The sequence below is a fragment of the Ischnura elegans genome, chromosome 11, assembly GCF_921293095.1.
Source record: "Ischnura elegans chromosome 11, ioIscEleg1.1, whole genome shotgun sequence".
Classification (NCBI taxonomy): Eukaryota; Metazoa; Arthropoda; class Insecta; order Odonata; family Coenagrionidae; genus Ischnura; species Ischnura elegans.
Genome location: NC_060256.1, coordinates 79779316 through 79796184, shown reverse-complemented (window position 1 = coordinate 79796184; position 16869 = coordinate 79779316). Strand labels below are relative to the sequence as shown.

Sequence of the window (16869 nt, the reverse complement as noted above, 5' to 3'; positions counted from 1 at the left end):
CAGTAAGAACGGAATATTCATCATTCAGAGTTTTTGGGAGTTTAGGGTGTATTGGTAGAGTAGGGTTCAACTGCTACTTTTTGGCATCGTGACATCTATGGCCAATGATGATGATGAATGATTCGCCAATTTCGTGGGCTACTCGAAAATAAAAATGATAGATAATTACCGATAATGTCTTCTAGGTTAAAAAGTTTAGTCTTCTTTCAGGTATATCCACCATTGCATATTTTCTTTGATTGTAGTAAAATAACAATAAAAGTATGAATCCAATGGACTTTCGACGTATGCGGAGCAAAGAGTGACATCATTGAAAAATGCATTGCACTAATCAGAAGTGTCGTCTATTTCATTATAATTTTTCATCTAAACTCAAAGCTGGCTATTTCTTTATTCTCCAGTGTTAATTAACACTGGAGAATAAAGAATTGAAAACAGATTAATCTTCTTAAATGTCTAAAATTGCTCAATTTCATCCACTAGGAATAAAAATGAAACTTAAGACTCCGACAAGCGTAAAATAATGGGTATTTTAAAATATTTTACACGGAGGAACGCCTATCTCTTCCGAGGAAGCCCCCCCCCCTCTCCAAATTTGATGCTGAGTCCGCCCCTGTCGCCCAAATAAGTGATAAAGTTGGTGTGCTAGATTTAAAGCTTGTCACGTAAACAGCGAGGAATTACGTAATGTACATTTATAATGTTGTGGAAAACCTGGACCAGGAATGGAACCATGGACCACGATTTCTCAGGGCATATATGATCATATATGCCCTGAGAAATGAACAATATCAGCTCCTTACTTTCCGAAGAAAATTTTCAGAGGCTCGTGGTACAATGAGAGCAGGGGAGAAAAAAGTTTAAAAGAAGTCATAATCAATGGTGAACCAAACGCCCGCGTTCAAAGAGCGCTTGGTAGTAAATTTTTGACACCAAGCAACATGAACTTCAGTAAAATTGTCATGGTAATTCAGAAGGGTGGAAGAGAGTAGTGAATGGTCAGTGCATAATACCGGAAATACGAAGGTCCGTTGTCGATTCTCCGTTAAGCATGATTTTTCACCGGAATTCCTAAGCCATTCCCATGCTCAAAAATACTGATTACCTTAAAAATACTGAGAATTTTTAAAAACGAAAAAAAAATGGGAACATTTTTATCTATTTTTTTTCATTTTCATAATTTTACCTAGATTCAATAGACAACACCATTCATTTAAAGGAAACGGATAAAACTTCTGTTAAGTACAAATCTTGGATAAAATTATGTAAATTAAAATATAAAGGTATAACGAAAACGAATAAACTTCCGTGACAAATTGGTGCAGATTGTACTTCACTTGGATCAACTTATGTTTCCCGCCATGGTAGTTTCGTTCTCCACTCAAAAGGTGAGCTCATTACTGCTTGTTTACAAATATTCCGCCGGGGAGGCGGTGGCCTTCGTGGCATACGATATTCACCAAAAGCACCGGATTATTATATCCAACGCCTTAACTGGTAGGTAAATCGGTTTTAAAACACTTGTCCCTGACTTGAATTTTATGCCATTATACAATACGTCAATGGATTGATACCCCTCCTTTCTTCATTTTGATGGGCAGGTACCCAGAAAGTGACAGACCTAAGGGGACATCTCTTAACATGCAGAGAGCGGATCTCAAACTGAAATGACGATAATCAACGATGTGATGCGATTAATGCGTGTTGTTTTATTTAATTTAGGTCTAGTTGTTGCAATATTAATATTATTTTATGCGTTTTATCTCAAAGACTATATGAACGATGGTAACCGTAATGATAAATCCGCCTCGAGTGATTCTACCACCACTCTTGCTTCGGAACTGGAATCTATCACAACGGAGCGGAATGAAGAATTTAAGACAGAGAACATTAATTTATGGTGCATATTTACAAAGGTAGACGTGAACAGTATTTTAAGGGATAAGTTTGCGCTCTTCGCTAAGTCCCTCCTCAACAAGGCTTCCGAACCAATCTCACTCAGTGTAATCACCGACGAAGTGAGCAAACCGGTAGCTGAAGAGATCCTTAATAATGTACAGGGAGACAAGAAGTTCCTTAATGTAAGTTAAGGATATTAGAAGTTATTGAGCAGTGCTCCATCCTACAATTATATTTGCCTTAGTAGCTGAACTGAAAGCATAATAAAATGTTGAAAATTTTGTTCAATACAACTAATACATTTCTTTCCGGTATTTTTTTATCAGATTACATTCATGGATGTTTCCATACTGGCAGGGAACCTAAAACGATTGGTGTCCATAATGTCACCTCACTTCAGTTCACGACCTGGGACTTATTACAGCGATGCTTTGTTTTTCCTATCGCTTGGACTGCATCACATCGTCGGCGTAAATGGTTTGTTTCAAAATTTATTAAGCAGTAGATATAAAGGTGTGTATATATCCAATATTGTCACATTTTTCCTGTTATTCAGATCAGCAGAAAGTTATAATGACAGATGTTGACATTAAATTTGTTGGAGACATTGCTGAGCTGTGGAAAGAGTTTGACAAATTCAGCTCAGATGCCATTTTTGGACTGGGGCCTGAGCTATCTCCAGTATACAGACATGTCTTCCATTCATATCGAAGTTCACACCCAGGAACAATAGTTGGGGAACCATTGAGTGAAAATGGTATGTATCTGTTTTAAAAGTTAATGAAAACGTATGTACAAGACTGTAATCCATCAGTCTATAATCCAAGTCCTCTTAGCTATCCATTTAAATGATTCATTATGTACCCACTTAGATTTTATCCGCAAGTGCTATTCTGGTAATAGCTACCAAAATATTCTCATTTCATTTCAGCCATGATTTGAGGCAATGCACCAGAATATTACATACTATTTATTCACTAAGCAATTCTTAATTCATGCACATAATGTTAATATAAGATGAAAGTAGGCCGAGTTTGATTAGTCAGTGTGATTATCCAGGGTTTGCATAATTAAGACAAATGAACATGACAAGGAACAGGTTTCTCATTCACCAATTCTTTGATGATGATCCCCACAAAATCCAGACAACATTGTTTGGATTAACATATGACATCCATGCAATATCCTTTATAATCCAATTAATCTTGTTAAGATATCTGTCAAATATCCAAAGGACCCACCAAACAACATTGCAGGGATGCCCAACAGTGGACATAGAGGTCCATATTACAGCATATCTTAGAGATCTTCTCACCTTGTAATGAGTAGATAATGAATATGCTTATTATATTTTTTGGTATTTACCTAGTTACATATACAGCCTTAAATATTTTTGCTCTTCAATGCTATACAGAACATGGATACTACTTGGAATAAGAAGTTTTTAATATCACAGATATTACAATTTGGATGTCTATGCAATGTTATTTTTACAACTTGTCGTGGGTGTTACAAATAGAATATCTAAGTAACGTTGTCAAAATATCCTTTGTGTAATAACAATGTGTTATGGATATATCAACCTTTTTTAGATATCCAATGTATCCTTCAAAACCTATGGTTCCACACGTTGGTTGTTGTGATGGCTCGACATTAAACTCTATGACTTATGACCCCCATTATGACCTTCAGGGGTCAAAAAATCAACAATACAGATCTATGAACTGCAAAACTGACTTGAGCACCCTTTAAAACCCATGGTCTCACACATTGGTTGTCATGGTGGCTTGTCGTTTAACTCTATGACCTTTGACCTCCATATTAGCATTGGAGGTCAATTAGTGGATAAGACGGGTATTTGGACAATACCAATGACTTGGGCACCCTTTAAAACCTATGGAACGACACCTATGCTGGTTTGCCATTTTTTTTGCCACTCCTATGACCTTGACTGTTACCTTACTGGGTCAAAGGTTGAAGTTTCATGAATGAAAGTGTTATTTTTGGTTTTCTCGTGTCAGAAAAGCTGCGAATTGGCATCTTGGTTAGTGAAATTCAGACTTTTTTCTATCTCAATTTTTTTAACATTGAAATCCCATAAGGCAAATTGAAAATTTTGGTTTGGACTCACATTGTGAGGTCAAAAGGCCACAATTGTAAAATTTTTCTTACGCTCAACAAAACTTAGACTTTTCCCCACCAGTATGCCAATTTTCTTGAATATTGCTCAAGGTGAAGTTACTACACGGCACAGAACCCTCCGTATCTAATTCGTATGTACATAGTACCCATTGACTACGGGGATTGGCGACTCAAATCACCACTAGCGGCGCTAGCGTCGGTGACGTAATTTTCCAAGATGGCGGACACACTGGTGATAAAGTATGTTGCTAGATTAGATCGCAACGAGCGTTATATGGCTATTTTGCTCCATCTTCTGCTATATTTTTCCTTAATATCTATCGAGTTATTAAGTATCGTATTTGCACGTCACAGTACAGAGGATTTTCCGTATGTAGTGCTCTTTTTCATTCAATATATATCGTTTTTTGAACCACTCTCCATTACATTGGTGCACATTTATCTATTCCGCTGGTTCATTATTAACTTCATTTTAGAGCTCTATCGTAATTTTCAACTTGTAAAGCGTCATGGAAAACACTAACAAGGCGATGGTCCCACCGAGGAAAACGACGATGAGGAGAAATTAAGCGTTTCTCAATGTTATTCGGTGGTCTTATCGAACTCTGAAATAGGAACTCCGTTCCCATACATTCCCTTCAGATTCCTTTTTTGAAACAGGTTTCTCCATAAACTTCCTCTTATAATACCCATAGTTTAACTGTGCTATTAATGTCCTCACTTATTTTTACTGCAATGGCTTTGTAATTATGAAACTGCATGCTAACTAAACATTACTTCATAAACATTTTATCATTGCTCTCTCTAACAAATCACTTGTGTTACGATTGGGCCCATGATTGAACTGTGATTTAAATGTCCTCACTTATGTTGACTTAAATGGCTTTGTTTTTATGAACCTGCTTTCTATCTGAACCTTATTTCATAAACATTTTTCATTTCTCTTCCTAAGAAATCACTAGAGTGACGTCTAGGCCCATGATTGAACTTCATATTAATGTCCTCTCTGTTGTTGACTTCAATGGCCTTGTATTTATGAACCTGCATGCCAACTGAACCTTACTTCATAAACATTTTATCATTGCTCCTCCTAAGAAATCTCTTGTTTGATGATTAGGCCCATGATTGAACTGTGATTTTAATTTCCTCGCTGTTGTTGACTTCAATGGCTTTGTATTTATGAACCTGCATGCCAACTGAACCTTACTTCATAAACATTTTATCATTGCTCCTCCTAAGAAATCACTTGTTTGATGATTATGCCCATGATTGAACTATGATTTTAATTTCCTCACTGTTGTTGACTTAAATGGCCTTGTATATATGAACCTGCATGCCAACTGAACCTTACTTCATAAACATTTTATCATTGCTCCTCCTAAGAAATCACTTGTTTGATGATTAGGCCCATGATTGAACTGTGATTGTAATGTCCTCACTGTTGTTGACTTAAATGGCCTTGTATTTATGAGCCTGCATGCCAACTGAACCTTACTTCATAAACATTTTATCATTGCTCCTCCTAAGAAATCACTTGTTTGATGATTAGGCCCATGATTGAACTGTGATTGTAATGTCCTCACTGTTGTTGACTTCAATGGCTTTGTATTTATGAACCAGCTTGCTAACTCAACCTATTTTATATTGACTTAAAAGTCCTTTATGTTATCCACCCACCACTTCTCTATGTAGTGTACCACAAATGTTTTTCTTTCCTCCCAAGTTTACATCCCTGATCTGAGTAGAAAACCCATCACTTAAGTAATAGTCAACACTCTTATAAACTTCATAACCTTGGTACTCTCTACCTACCTCTTTCTTGTATCGTGTTTTCAAAATGTCCAAAAAGTATAATAAAAAATTGAATTCACATAAAATTTTCATCAATTTTGCTTAAGGCCATCCTAACTTTCTGTGGCATTGCTGGTACCTTAGCTCATGGAATCTATTTTACCTAGTTACTTGTTCTTAATTAATTTTGATGAATAATGGGGGAAAGAGTCGAGGACATTGACAGAAAGTAGTAAGTGGGCTGTGATGATGAAAAGTACATTGGAATGGAGTGGTAAAAAAGTAGGTGTTAAGGTAAGTACTAGTAAACAAAGTGTTGCAGTATGGAGAAGAATTTAGTCCAACTTAGCAATTGCAACTGTATCGTAGATGAAAAGAAAAACTTTTTTGTATTCTTTTAATGTTAAAATAAGTTGTGTTCACACAGTTGATCCTGAGTCAATATAGTTTATTGTCTACATGTTGCACCTTAACTTTATTTAATCTATCCACTCCACCATCACTTTATAAGAGTCCAGTCACACCAAGTGATAGTCATCGAGGGGTATTTGTAAATTAAACTCAATAATGCTGGCCTTGTTGTGGTGGGGCAAAGGCCTCACTTTGCAAGCTGAAGGTCATGGGTTCAAGAACTGCCTGAGATGGTTATCCTCTCCAGTGCATGGGTAGTTGTTATTGTACATAATTAATTTCTAAAATACTCAATGTCCCAATGGGTCCAAATAGGCTTTTTAGGGGTGCCATTAAGTTTTATAATTAGGAATGTATTATCAGTACAGTTGGGGTTTGTTGCATTCTAATTTACCAATACATCATTTTAAAAGAGGGCTTTTCCTCTGTGAAGCAGTTGTAGGAATTAGGGATAAGGATTGCCCACCAATAATCAGAAAAATTCTGTACTTCTCAGATCCCTCTCTAACAGTAAACTCTCTATAAATATTTTATTGCCATCCCCACTTGAAACTTGTATTCACCACCAATGATAGGAAGCATCACGTCAAAATTGCTTAGTCAACATATGAGAGTAAAATCGTTCAGGTTGAGTCTATTTTCAGTATTTTTTTTAGGGAAAGCGGTCAGTGAGTAGGAAGTAAGAAAGAATTAAGTGGGCTGGAATGGTTGCTCACAAGTACAGGAGCTGCATGATACCATTAGGCCAGGTCTGTACTTAAGCATGCCAACTGGATGTTTAGTTATTAATTACTGGAGAAAAACCAAAAAATCTCAAGGTGGAGAGGTAAAATAAGCTATAAGTGGAGGGAGTGATGAAGGAGAAGGTGCAATTGGAAGAAATGATTGCATTGGCTTATTCAGTCACCATATCCATATTGCACTTCTACCTTATTTAACCTCTCTAATCCACCTTACTCTTCATTGGAGACTTATAGATAAGCACTTCTCATCAAAAAGACATAAATAATGTTAAGGCATCCAGCTGGCCTTATAAGAATAGACCTGACTTCAAGTCATCGTTTGAGAGTATGTTAACCAACACACAACTATCAGTAGAGTGTCTACAGAACAACTATCAGAGCTATATGAGTACCTATTGATACTGAGATGCTTCTTCTAGGCAGTAGGAGCATATATAAGAAGCTTAGTGAACCAAATGGTACATGACGTATGGTTACAATAAGATACATTATTATCATCAAAGGTGGTGGTTTATTATTTTGCTCAGATAGTAGGGAGAGTAACAAATGGAAAATATTTCAACTAGGTACTTATATAAATGATTTCTACATCAAATATCATATACTCTAAGTAGCTCCAAAGAATGAATAAGAGAATATGAATGTCCTAAAGGATAGTCAACTATAGGTGATAGTAATATACTATAGTAATATCACTTGGTTATTCTGTGGGAAGCTACTTCTGCAGAACTGGGATTAAAAATGGAAGAAAGTTTGCATCAGTTAGAAATGGTGTTTTTTTTCAATCAATTAGCCGTAAAAATGTGATTCCCATGCACAATCTTTTTGATATTTCGATTGTTAAGTTTATTTATTTATATGTTGTTGTCATCTGTATGTATCATACTCCAGATGGGGATATTAACCTTAATGTAGATAATTTAATGATCCTGCTTGATTAAGTGCTGAAAACTATAAGGAATCTTTGATTTTATGAGGCGAAGTTAACACTGAGTTCTCAAACGAAGAACGTTATCAAGTAAGAAAATGTATTAATCTAATGAACTGTTTCAACTTAACTCACTGCACCATGTCTCCAATTAGGATATCAAAATACAATGAATGTGTTTTGGATCGCGATCCTCTCTATTCACCTTAGCGCCAACAGGAACTTTACCTACGCCTAGCTTAGAGGACACATTCTCCCTAAATAATATTTCTTGAAGAAGAATTTCCACCAAAAAACGCGTCCATGATGCCGAGAGACAATCACCTTGCCGATCATTTTCCTCTTGAATGAAATATAGGATACATATGAAATGTACGACGAAAGTAAAATAAAGAAGGAGGAATGAAAGGAATTAAACTATAAATACTTGAGACTTATTAAGAGGTTATTACAGTTAATTTCCGAGAAAAAATAATGGAAATGACTGCAAGCGAAGTTCGAATACGTGAGAGGCTGAGTTGTGAGAACAGAAAATTCAGTTACGTTACAGTTAAGAGTTACATAAAATATACAGTTTTGGAGGTATCACTGAAATGTGAGATAAGCGAAAGATCTATTAAAGAGGGATAATTGTCAGGAAAGAAGCCAACAGGCGCCAGGTATTACTATAAGGCACTACGCAGCCTATATTCGGCACATAATAACACGTAAACAGTCCACTCCATCACCATCGCGCTGCTTACATTTTTCGCCGGTAGTTGGCGTCTTCCGGGCTGGAATCGCGAATACTATGCCGCTCCGTCGCTTTTCGTCAATGGATGATTTCCATTCACGCCCTGTCGACGAAGCGCATACGAAACATGTGAATGTCCGCTACTAAGCACGTACGAAAGGATACGAAGCGCGCAGGAACACAGCACTCAGGCTAATTTCAATCGATTAGGTCGAAAATTAGATATATCATAACTCGCATGATCGAAAAATGTATTGAAAGCAACACAATCGATAGCTACCGACCGTAGCGAGAACTTTATGAATCATTATGAATTGTAAGTTCTCAATAGGTAAATAATAGTAAATCATGAATTCTAATTACCATGATATAGTACTATTTACCTATTGAGAACTTACAAAACTCACAAAGAGAGATGTGAAAGAGAAGAAATACGTAGGTGTGAAAAGATTAGCTGATAGGAGAACTGAGTGGAGAGCTGCGTCAAACCAATCCTAGGATTGTTGACCAGTGATGATGATGATGACAAAACTTACTCGGCCACTTAAATAACTCTGCAAAAAATGAGATTCTCATGGCTAATTCACTCATCACCAACATGCAGCATTCATAAGTGGATCGCACTTACTTGGAAACCTTGAGATGTTAATAAGAGTAAATTCTTACCAAGTTTGACACTAAATAAGACATCACATGACCCATGAGCATTGAAAATCTTACCCTAAAGCCTGACGAAATAAGATTTTTTTCATAAAAAATTGCCGATGAAACAGGATTGCTGACACATCTGCTATTATTATGATCGAATTCATCTGAACGCAAGCATTAATTAACATACAGTTCAGTCTCAGCTACTAAAACGTACCCTTACGAGGCGCTTGAGTATTTGAAAAATTATTTGGGATGAGTATAAAAGTCTCTATGTCACTTCAGTAGATGTATCAACCTATTAAAAAATATGAAAGTCCAGCCAAATCACCAGCTTAAATATTTGTAAAATAAAATATGATATCTCTTAGATCACATCCGATTTTATACTTACTTTGCATGAAGTCATCACCACAAGAACTTTGAAGAGGCAGGAAAGAAAAACCACAGAAATACAATACAGTTATTATGTATTTTCTTTAGTCAATCACAATAATATTTCCAATTTTCTCTTCTAACCCACATCTAATTTGGCGAAACAATTACTCTTATTCTCTTTCGAATAGAAAATTATTTAAAAAGAGCACTGGCCAATACATAATACCTATCTTCAATACTTTCTCCGATGAATGTCCACTATCACAGCATCCACTTGCACAAAACAAATCCACATCCACTAATATGTACATCACTTCTGCCACAATGTCTGTCTTCTTGACGACAGGTAACAGTGAAGCAATGGTACCTTCCTCCAATATGGGCACCTTCAATTCAACAAGAATTTTCTCCTCGTCTTCTGTCCAAGGCCACAGATTGTTTTCTGATATCACGAGGTGCGATGTGAAGCTCACACACCTAAAATTAATAAATAATAAAATACCACGTAACTTACTAGGTCACATAGTTTCCAATTTTTGGTACTTCTGCATGAGCTCATGGATCTTTCTAGAAATCAAATTACTAGGCTCGTAAATATAGTAAATAATTGAATTACCTGAATTTTTTTATTATTTTAAACTATAGCATAAGATAATTTGAAATGATGAAAGCCGATGTGTAATACACCATAGGGTAAGCTAAGAAACAATATTCGATTCTATAAACTTGGCTGCTAATTCCTAGTTTCTCCTTTAACCACACATTTACCGAATGAATTGATACAAAAAAAAAGACAACTAAAATGCAAGAATTTTCAAATGAATTGCTGCTACAATATTTTGAATCACCATTTTCAGTACTGAAGTGATGCATCAACATCCCGAAGCCACTTATAACTTAAAATTAGATCGAAATAATTACAGTAAGAAAGAGTACATACCTTACTGTTTTTCGTAGGGGTGAAATGTTTTCTTCTTATCGCCCAAATGCACTTCTACTTCAACTCAGGATCTTTTGGAAAGCTAAAAACTTGAACCATGTCCCGGAGTTGCCTTTACATCCAGGCAATACACACACGAAAGGCATTTTTAACAAAAATATCTCACAAACACGTTTCTGAAGCCCAGTGAATGAAATTAAAGAATAAGGGAAACTTCACCATTACCAGACACTCTATTTTTCACCAACTTAACCACAAAAATCCCTGAAATGTGGTAAGACGTAACGCAAACAACGCGATCTCCAAAGTCTTGTGCAGGCTTGTGATCGGGGATCGGGCCTTCTTCCTAGAAGAATATGTCACCACCCACGAAAGAAAATAATCCCAGACCGAATACAGTTTTATCGATGAGATACAATTTTATCGATGCATATGAATTTGCCAGTCCTCTTGTATCTTTTTTCGTCATTAGAGGAAATAAAGAAACAAAACCTTTTTAGTAACTTCCTAAGCGCGATTTCTTGTATCTGATGGTCCACCCTCGTATTCAGATACGTAAAATTCCTGTGCCGTCTGGGTAAAGTTAGAGGTCAAAAATGACACACGACCTTTGGGACAGTACATATGTATATCATCCACTACTTGGGTAGCATTCCCTTTGTATGAGAAGTGAGTACACCCAAGCAGAAGCACGTATTACCATTGGAAATTGGAATTTAATCATCCCTTACAAATTTTGTATTTGGCTGATCTTATTCCACAGCTATTCTTGGCTGTATTCATCCATTGAACTTTTAGTGATTTTCTGACTATTTTAAAATATATGTTAGAGTACTAGTACCCATACGATTCTTTACCCATGTACCCAACTATTAGTCAATGGTTAATAACTGATGAATCAAACCAACACATTCCTAATATGTATTACCCTTACCCTAAAAATGCAGTTTTATATTAATCAAAGTTATGGAAAAATCTGTATAATTGTACACATTGACATGTACTCCCCTATCACCTCTGCTCTTATGCATATGAGCTCATTTTGTTGCATTTCAGGATATCCTGGTCTCAACAGTGGTGTAATTCTGCTCAATTTGTCAAGAATGAGAAAGTCTGAAATATATTCCAAGTTCATTGGTGATGACAACTCAAGTGACGTAAAAGAAGATGATGCCCATGTAACATCAGTGGATGGTTTGGTGAAAAAGTACTTTTTTAAGGGCCACTTAGGTGATCAAGACTTTTACACTCTTCTTGGAGCTGAGTATCCTGAACTGATACACATCATTCCTTGTGTCTGGAATCGACAACTTTGCACGTGGTGGGGTGAACGTGGTGGTTACGGCGATGTTTTTGATAAATACTTTAAGTGCGATGGAAAAGTCAAAATTTATCATGGAAACTGCAACTCTCCCTTCCCTGAAAATGGTGATTAACTGTGCTGGTGAAACTCATTATTCTTCCGCAAGAGACATCAGCTTGTTTCAGGGAAAATAGCAAACAATGATCTGGAATCCAAAGATCTTTGAAATGACTGGTTTTCATCCCCTGAAGTTTAAAAATCTAGTAAGGATCTACAAACCTCGTATTGAGGATACCATATAATATGTTTAAATATTGTATTAGGCATGCATATAGTATTGTACTTGAACTGAAAAATTTTCCGTTGAAGAATCAGTACTTCTTCTATATCCCTTTTGTACTTCTGGCTTTTCACTCTGAATTATCCATGGATTGATTAATTAGCAATGAAGCTTGCTAATCATTTATAAGAATTTATTTTAAACAGTTTTGGACCATTCAGTCCCAGTTCCTGTTTTCAGGCATGCATTCACATTAGATATTAATGTTAGACAGTTTTTCCAGCAGTGCTATTCACTAAAATGTTGAGTAGATGGATTTATGCTAATGCAACCCTGAAATGTGCCTAAGTCAGGTTTTTTAAGGGCACAACCTGGACTGATAAGAGGCATTAAAATTTTCTATGAAAATATTTATTAATACTCGGAAATTCAGATAAAATAACTAAATATGTGCAGGTATGTAGATATACAAGGACTATTAAGATAGTATGTTGTTTAGATATAAAAAAGCACTATGCCATCCATTTTGTTAAACAGTTCTTATAAAGTACACCACAATTTATTTCTTTGGTACAAATGGGCTTTCATCATACCTTACGAACAGTTTTCACATGCTCTGTGGAATACATTCCACCACCTTTCTGAAGCTACTGCCATTGACCTTTTAACTTTGAAAACAGTTTAGACCAAGCAAATTTTGTTGATGGACAATTGAAAAATAATCATCATCAAAATCAGGACAGTAGCGTGCATTTTCAAACTCAATCTAAATCACCCATAGTTTAGCCAAAACCCATGCAGAAAAGATAGACCAGGGTGTAACTTCAGGTTATCACTAGTGATTCCTAAGTCAAGATAGTGAAGAAATTGTGACTTTCCCCATTATTTCTACCATAACTTTTAGGAAACAGTCAATGTTGTCTTTAGTGATGAATGAAACAGAATTGATGTCCAGAGAGGGCTCTGCAGCAAAAACTCTTAATAACGCAGACAGTTTATGATGAGATTTTTGGACAGTCTACATCCCTGATATGGCCTAACTTATTTTTATTTGACCACCAGAATCAAAAATTAGTGTCCAACATGGTCTACTATGGTATGATAGGTTACTGAGTACATATACATGATTGCATCTTGAAGGCAAAAATTCAAGACTGGAACCAAGATGTCAAGATTAGGTATATTGACAAAATCAGTCAATAATTTGAATTATTTATTTTTTTAATAATTCAATTTTATGGAATTTACTTTCAGGACAGCCATCATAAATGAAATAATATGCACTGTTGAGAGAACTAAAAATAAATTCGATGAACTTGACTAACTGCAAGATGCAATGAACAATGGCTTATATAATCATAATTTTATGAACAATGTCTTATTTCAAAAGTATGGCCTCAGTTTTGGAATTCAGGAGATTGCACTGAAAAATAGTTTCTTTAATATTTTTCCTGTCAATTAATGCATATATAATAAATTTATATTGCCACCAGACTTACAAAACTTAACAGAAAAGATAAAGGTGCAAGCAATTAAAATTTATAGAACATTTTAACTCTGTCTAATCTGTACACACCTTTGATATCCACCACAAGGCAAAGTAAACTAACGATAGGACTGTGTTGATAATGAAGTAGGAACTTACTAGCTTATCATGAGATCTACTTTTAACTGAAAAATTGATTTCAAAGCTGGATTTGTATAAAGCCAACTGAAAGAATATTTGTTCGTGAAAGCCCCAAGGAAATCCAAAAAGAGTAAATCATGAACAGTGTTTTACAAATATTAACCTCTGTTCCTAGTACCAGCGATTCTTCGGCGTAGAACTGGAGAATAAAACAATCCCAAATAGAATTGGTAATAAAATAATATGCGCGTATAAATAAGTTGAAAACTTTACATTCCATAAAAATTGAAGCTTCATATTAAATTCTGTTTAACCGTATTTTTTTAATGAAATTATTACTCTTACAATGCAGTATGAGAAGTAGATGAAGAAACTCTCTAATGTTCAAACCTTTGTTAGGCACTAACATTTTTTTCCGTTATTGCTAACCCCTCAAGCGTGACTTTAAATGCCCGTGGTCGTTCTCTCAGCGTGTGCGACACAGCGTTTGTGTCGTCCGATTGCCATGCCTCAAGCGTGCGCGACACACCCTACGCGTCTGAATGTTTCATTAGGTATTCCTATCTCTTAAGCTTCCATATGTGTACTTTTAGTGAGTATATATGTGAGACACATCTGCCTGCTATCGGTCTGTGCCCCTGTGTGGTCTGTGTTTGCGTTCTCGTATTTTTTAGAATATTTTTTTCTAGCTGATGTCAGGAAAGAAACGCTTCCTCTAGGGTCAGCATCTGGTGGATGCTAATGAAAGATATCCTTCCACTCAAGCTCTGGTTATGTGCTTTCTTATCGATTGTGTGTGACGTGTGGGGATGCTGAATGCTTTCGTCTCTGGTTCATTATCATCTGCTTCTCTGCCTCATCGTTTCCTTTCTCTTTCATTGAGGCAATGATAGTGAAGGCATGGTCCGTCCAGGCATTGTCACTCAACGCCTCACGGAGCCTCGAAGACCGGCCAGCATCCCCGCATCTTGGTATCTTATTTACGACGTTAGAGGCTAAGGGTTGGGGTGTTTTCATCCCTACGCTTGCTTTGGTGATTTTTTTTATTTTTTTTTTGGCCTTGAATCCACTCCATATCTGTACCCCTCTTTAGTTGACCATGGCTTCTAGCTCGCGTGAGTTGTGCGATGAGCAAGTGCTTGACGCTTTGGAAGAAGAGAGCGCAGGATGCTTAGATACTACTTTGGAAATTTCAATTGGATACTCTCTTGATTCCAGTTCCGAAGAGAGCGAAGGACTTTCTCATTTTTCTGTGAATCTTCAAGAAAATAATTGGCAAGAGATCGACAGTGCTGACCCTCCTCAACCTTTTGCGTGTGAATTAGTGGGAAAACAAATATTGCCTGTTCCGTGTATAGATGATCCCTTGGCATATTTTGAGTTATTTTTTGATGATGAAATAATTTCAATTATAGTGACTGAGACAAACCGCTACGCAGCACAGTTTCTTGCTCGTGAGAAAGAGAAAATTACGAAGCAAAAATAATCGCGCTTCCAAAAGTGGGTCCCCACAACTCTGGGGGAAATAAGGGTGTATTTAGGTTTACTGATGTTGATGGGAATAATTCATAAACCAAGCCTCAATGTATTTTAGCAGAAAGCATTTATTAGAAACTCCATTTTTTCCCAATGTAATGAGTGAGCAAAGATTTTCATTGCTCACCAAATTTCTCCATTTTGTAGATAATACCGATGAGGAATTTGTAAAAAAGGATCCAAAACTGTATAAAATTTTACCAATTAGTGAATATTTGAAAAATAAGTTCCAAAAAGTGTATATACCCGGTAAGGAAATCAGTGTAGATGAGTCTTTGTTGTTGTGGAAAGGTAGACTGTCGTGGAAACAGTATATTCCCATGAAAGCTTCCCGGTTTGGGATAAAATTGTTTGAACTTTGTGACTCCGCAGGGTATTTATGGAATTTTATTATTTACTGTGGATCAGGGACAAAATTGGGCTGTGAAATCACAAAGGACACAGATCTTTTTTCAACTAAAGTTGTTCTAAGTTTGTGTGTGAAACTATTAGACTCTGGTAGATGTGTTTATATGGACAATTTTTACAGTAGTCCCGATCTTTTCCATAGGTTAGTTCAGAGGACAACAGATGCTGATGGAACCGTGAAAATTACGCGTAAAGGTATGCCAGTAAACCTCAAAAAGAAACTAAAGAAAGGAGAAGTTGTTAGTGCAAAGTGTGGGAAATTGGTTGCTTTGAAATGGAAGGATAAACGCGATGTTGCATTGCTGACTACAAAGCACTCAGACCAAATGCAACCCAAGTCGAAACGGCGGGCTAGAATGTGTAAACAAACCTATGTGTGTAACAGAATATAATAAATATATGGGCGGTGTAGATTTAAAAGATCAACTTTTAGAATCGTTCCTGCTGGAAAGAAAAAGGACAAAAGTGTGGTACAAGAAATTATTCAATCACTTAGTTAATACGGCTGTGTTAAACGCGTACATTTTATACCATAAGGCTGGTAATAACAAAGATCACCTAGCATTCAGAATGAGCTTAGTGAACAAAATAATTGCTAAGTATCACGAACAGAATTTAGAACAGCGCAAAGGACGGCCCTCTGATATCGATACGGAATGTACGCGATTGACCGGGCAGCATTTTGTTCAACAAAACCTGAAAACTGAGACATGTAAGGTTGGAAGAACAAAGTGTGTTGTGTGCACAAAAAACGGAAAGAGACAAGATATAGATGCAAAAACTGCCCAGGAACACCCTCACTCTGCTTGGAACCCTGTTTTGAGCAGTATCACACACAGGTCAACTATTAACCATCGGATAAGAGGAGGAGGAAAAAGTTAATGGGTCTGAAAATTGTAAGTACGTATTCATAATTATAAAATTTAAACAATTGTTTATATAATATAATTTTTTGGATTTTCTTTTGCACAGTGATGAGATTTAAAAAAATATTTTACTTCATGTCTGCACAAAATCTGAAGTGCCTCTAAATTAAAGCACCCTGGGTGGTTTAAATGCCTACGATTAAAGCACCGTATAGGGACGGAATAGCAAGGACGCA

The 16869-nt window shown here is 36.3% G+C and overlaps 1 protein-coding gene across 1 annotated transcript; it reads left to right on the top strand.

Annotated features, from left to right (window-relative positions):
* Positions 1-1388: 1388 nt before the first annotated feature.
* Positions 1389-12380, top strand: LOC124167925 (xyloside xylosyltransferase 1-like). Its single transcript, XM_046545989.1, has 5 exons — positions 1389-1497; positions 1602-2081; positions 2226-2376; positions 2456-2656; positions 11670-12380. The coding sequence occupies exons 2-5, from the start codon at positions 1668-1670 to the stop codon at positions 12047-12049; spliced, it is 1146 nt and encodes a 381-aa protein (XP_046401945.1). The 5' UTR covers positions 1389-1497; positions 1602-1667; the 3' UTR covers positions 12050-12380.
* Positions 12381-16869: the final 4489 nt, after the last annotated feature.

Excerpts from the sequence above, each read along its gene's own strand:
- LOC124167925 (XM_046545989.1), top strand. The coding sequence starts at position 1,668 with ATGACGATAATCAACGATGTGATGCGATTAATGCGTGTTGTTTTATTT. Across the intron at positions 2,377-2,455 it reads TCACATCGTCGGCGTAAATG|ATCAGCAGAAAGTTATAATG; the intron begins GTTTGTTTCAAA and ends CCTGTTATTCAG. Across the intron at positions 2,657-11,669 it reads GGAACCATTGAGTGAAAATG|GATATCCTGGTCTCAACAGT; the intron begins GTATGTATCTGT and ends GTTGCATTTCAG.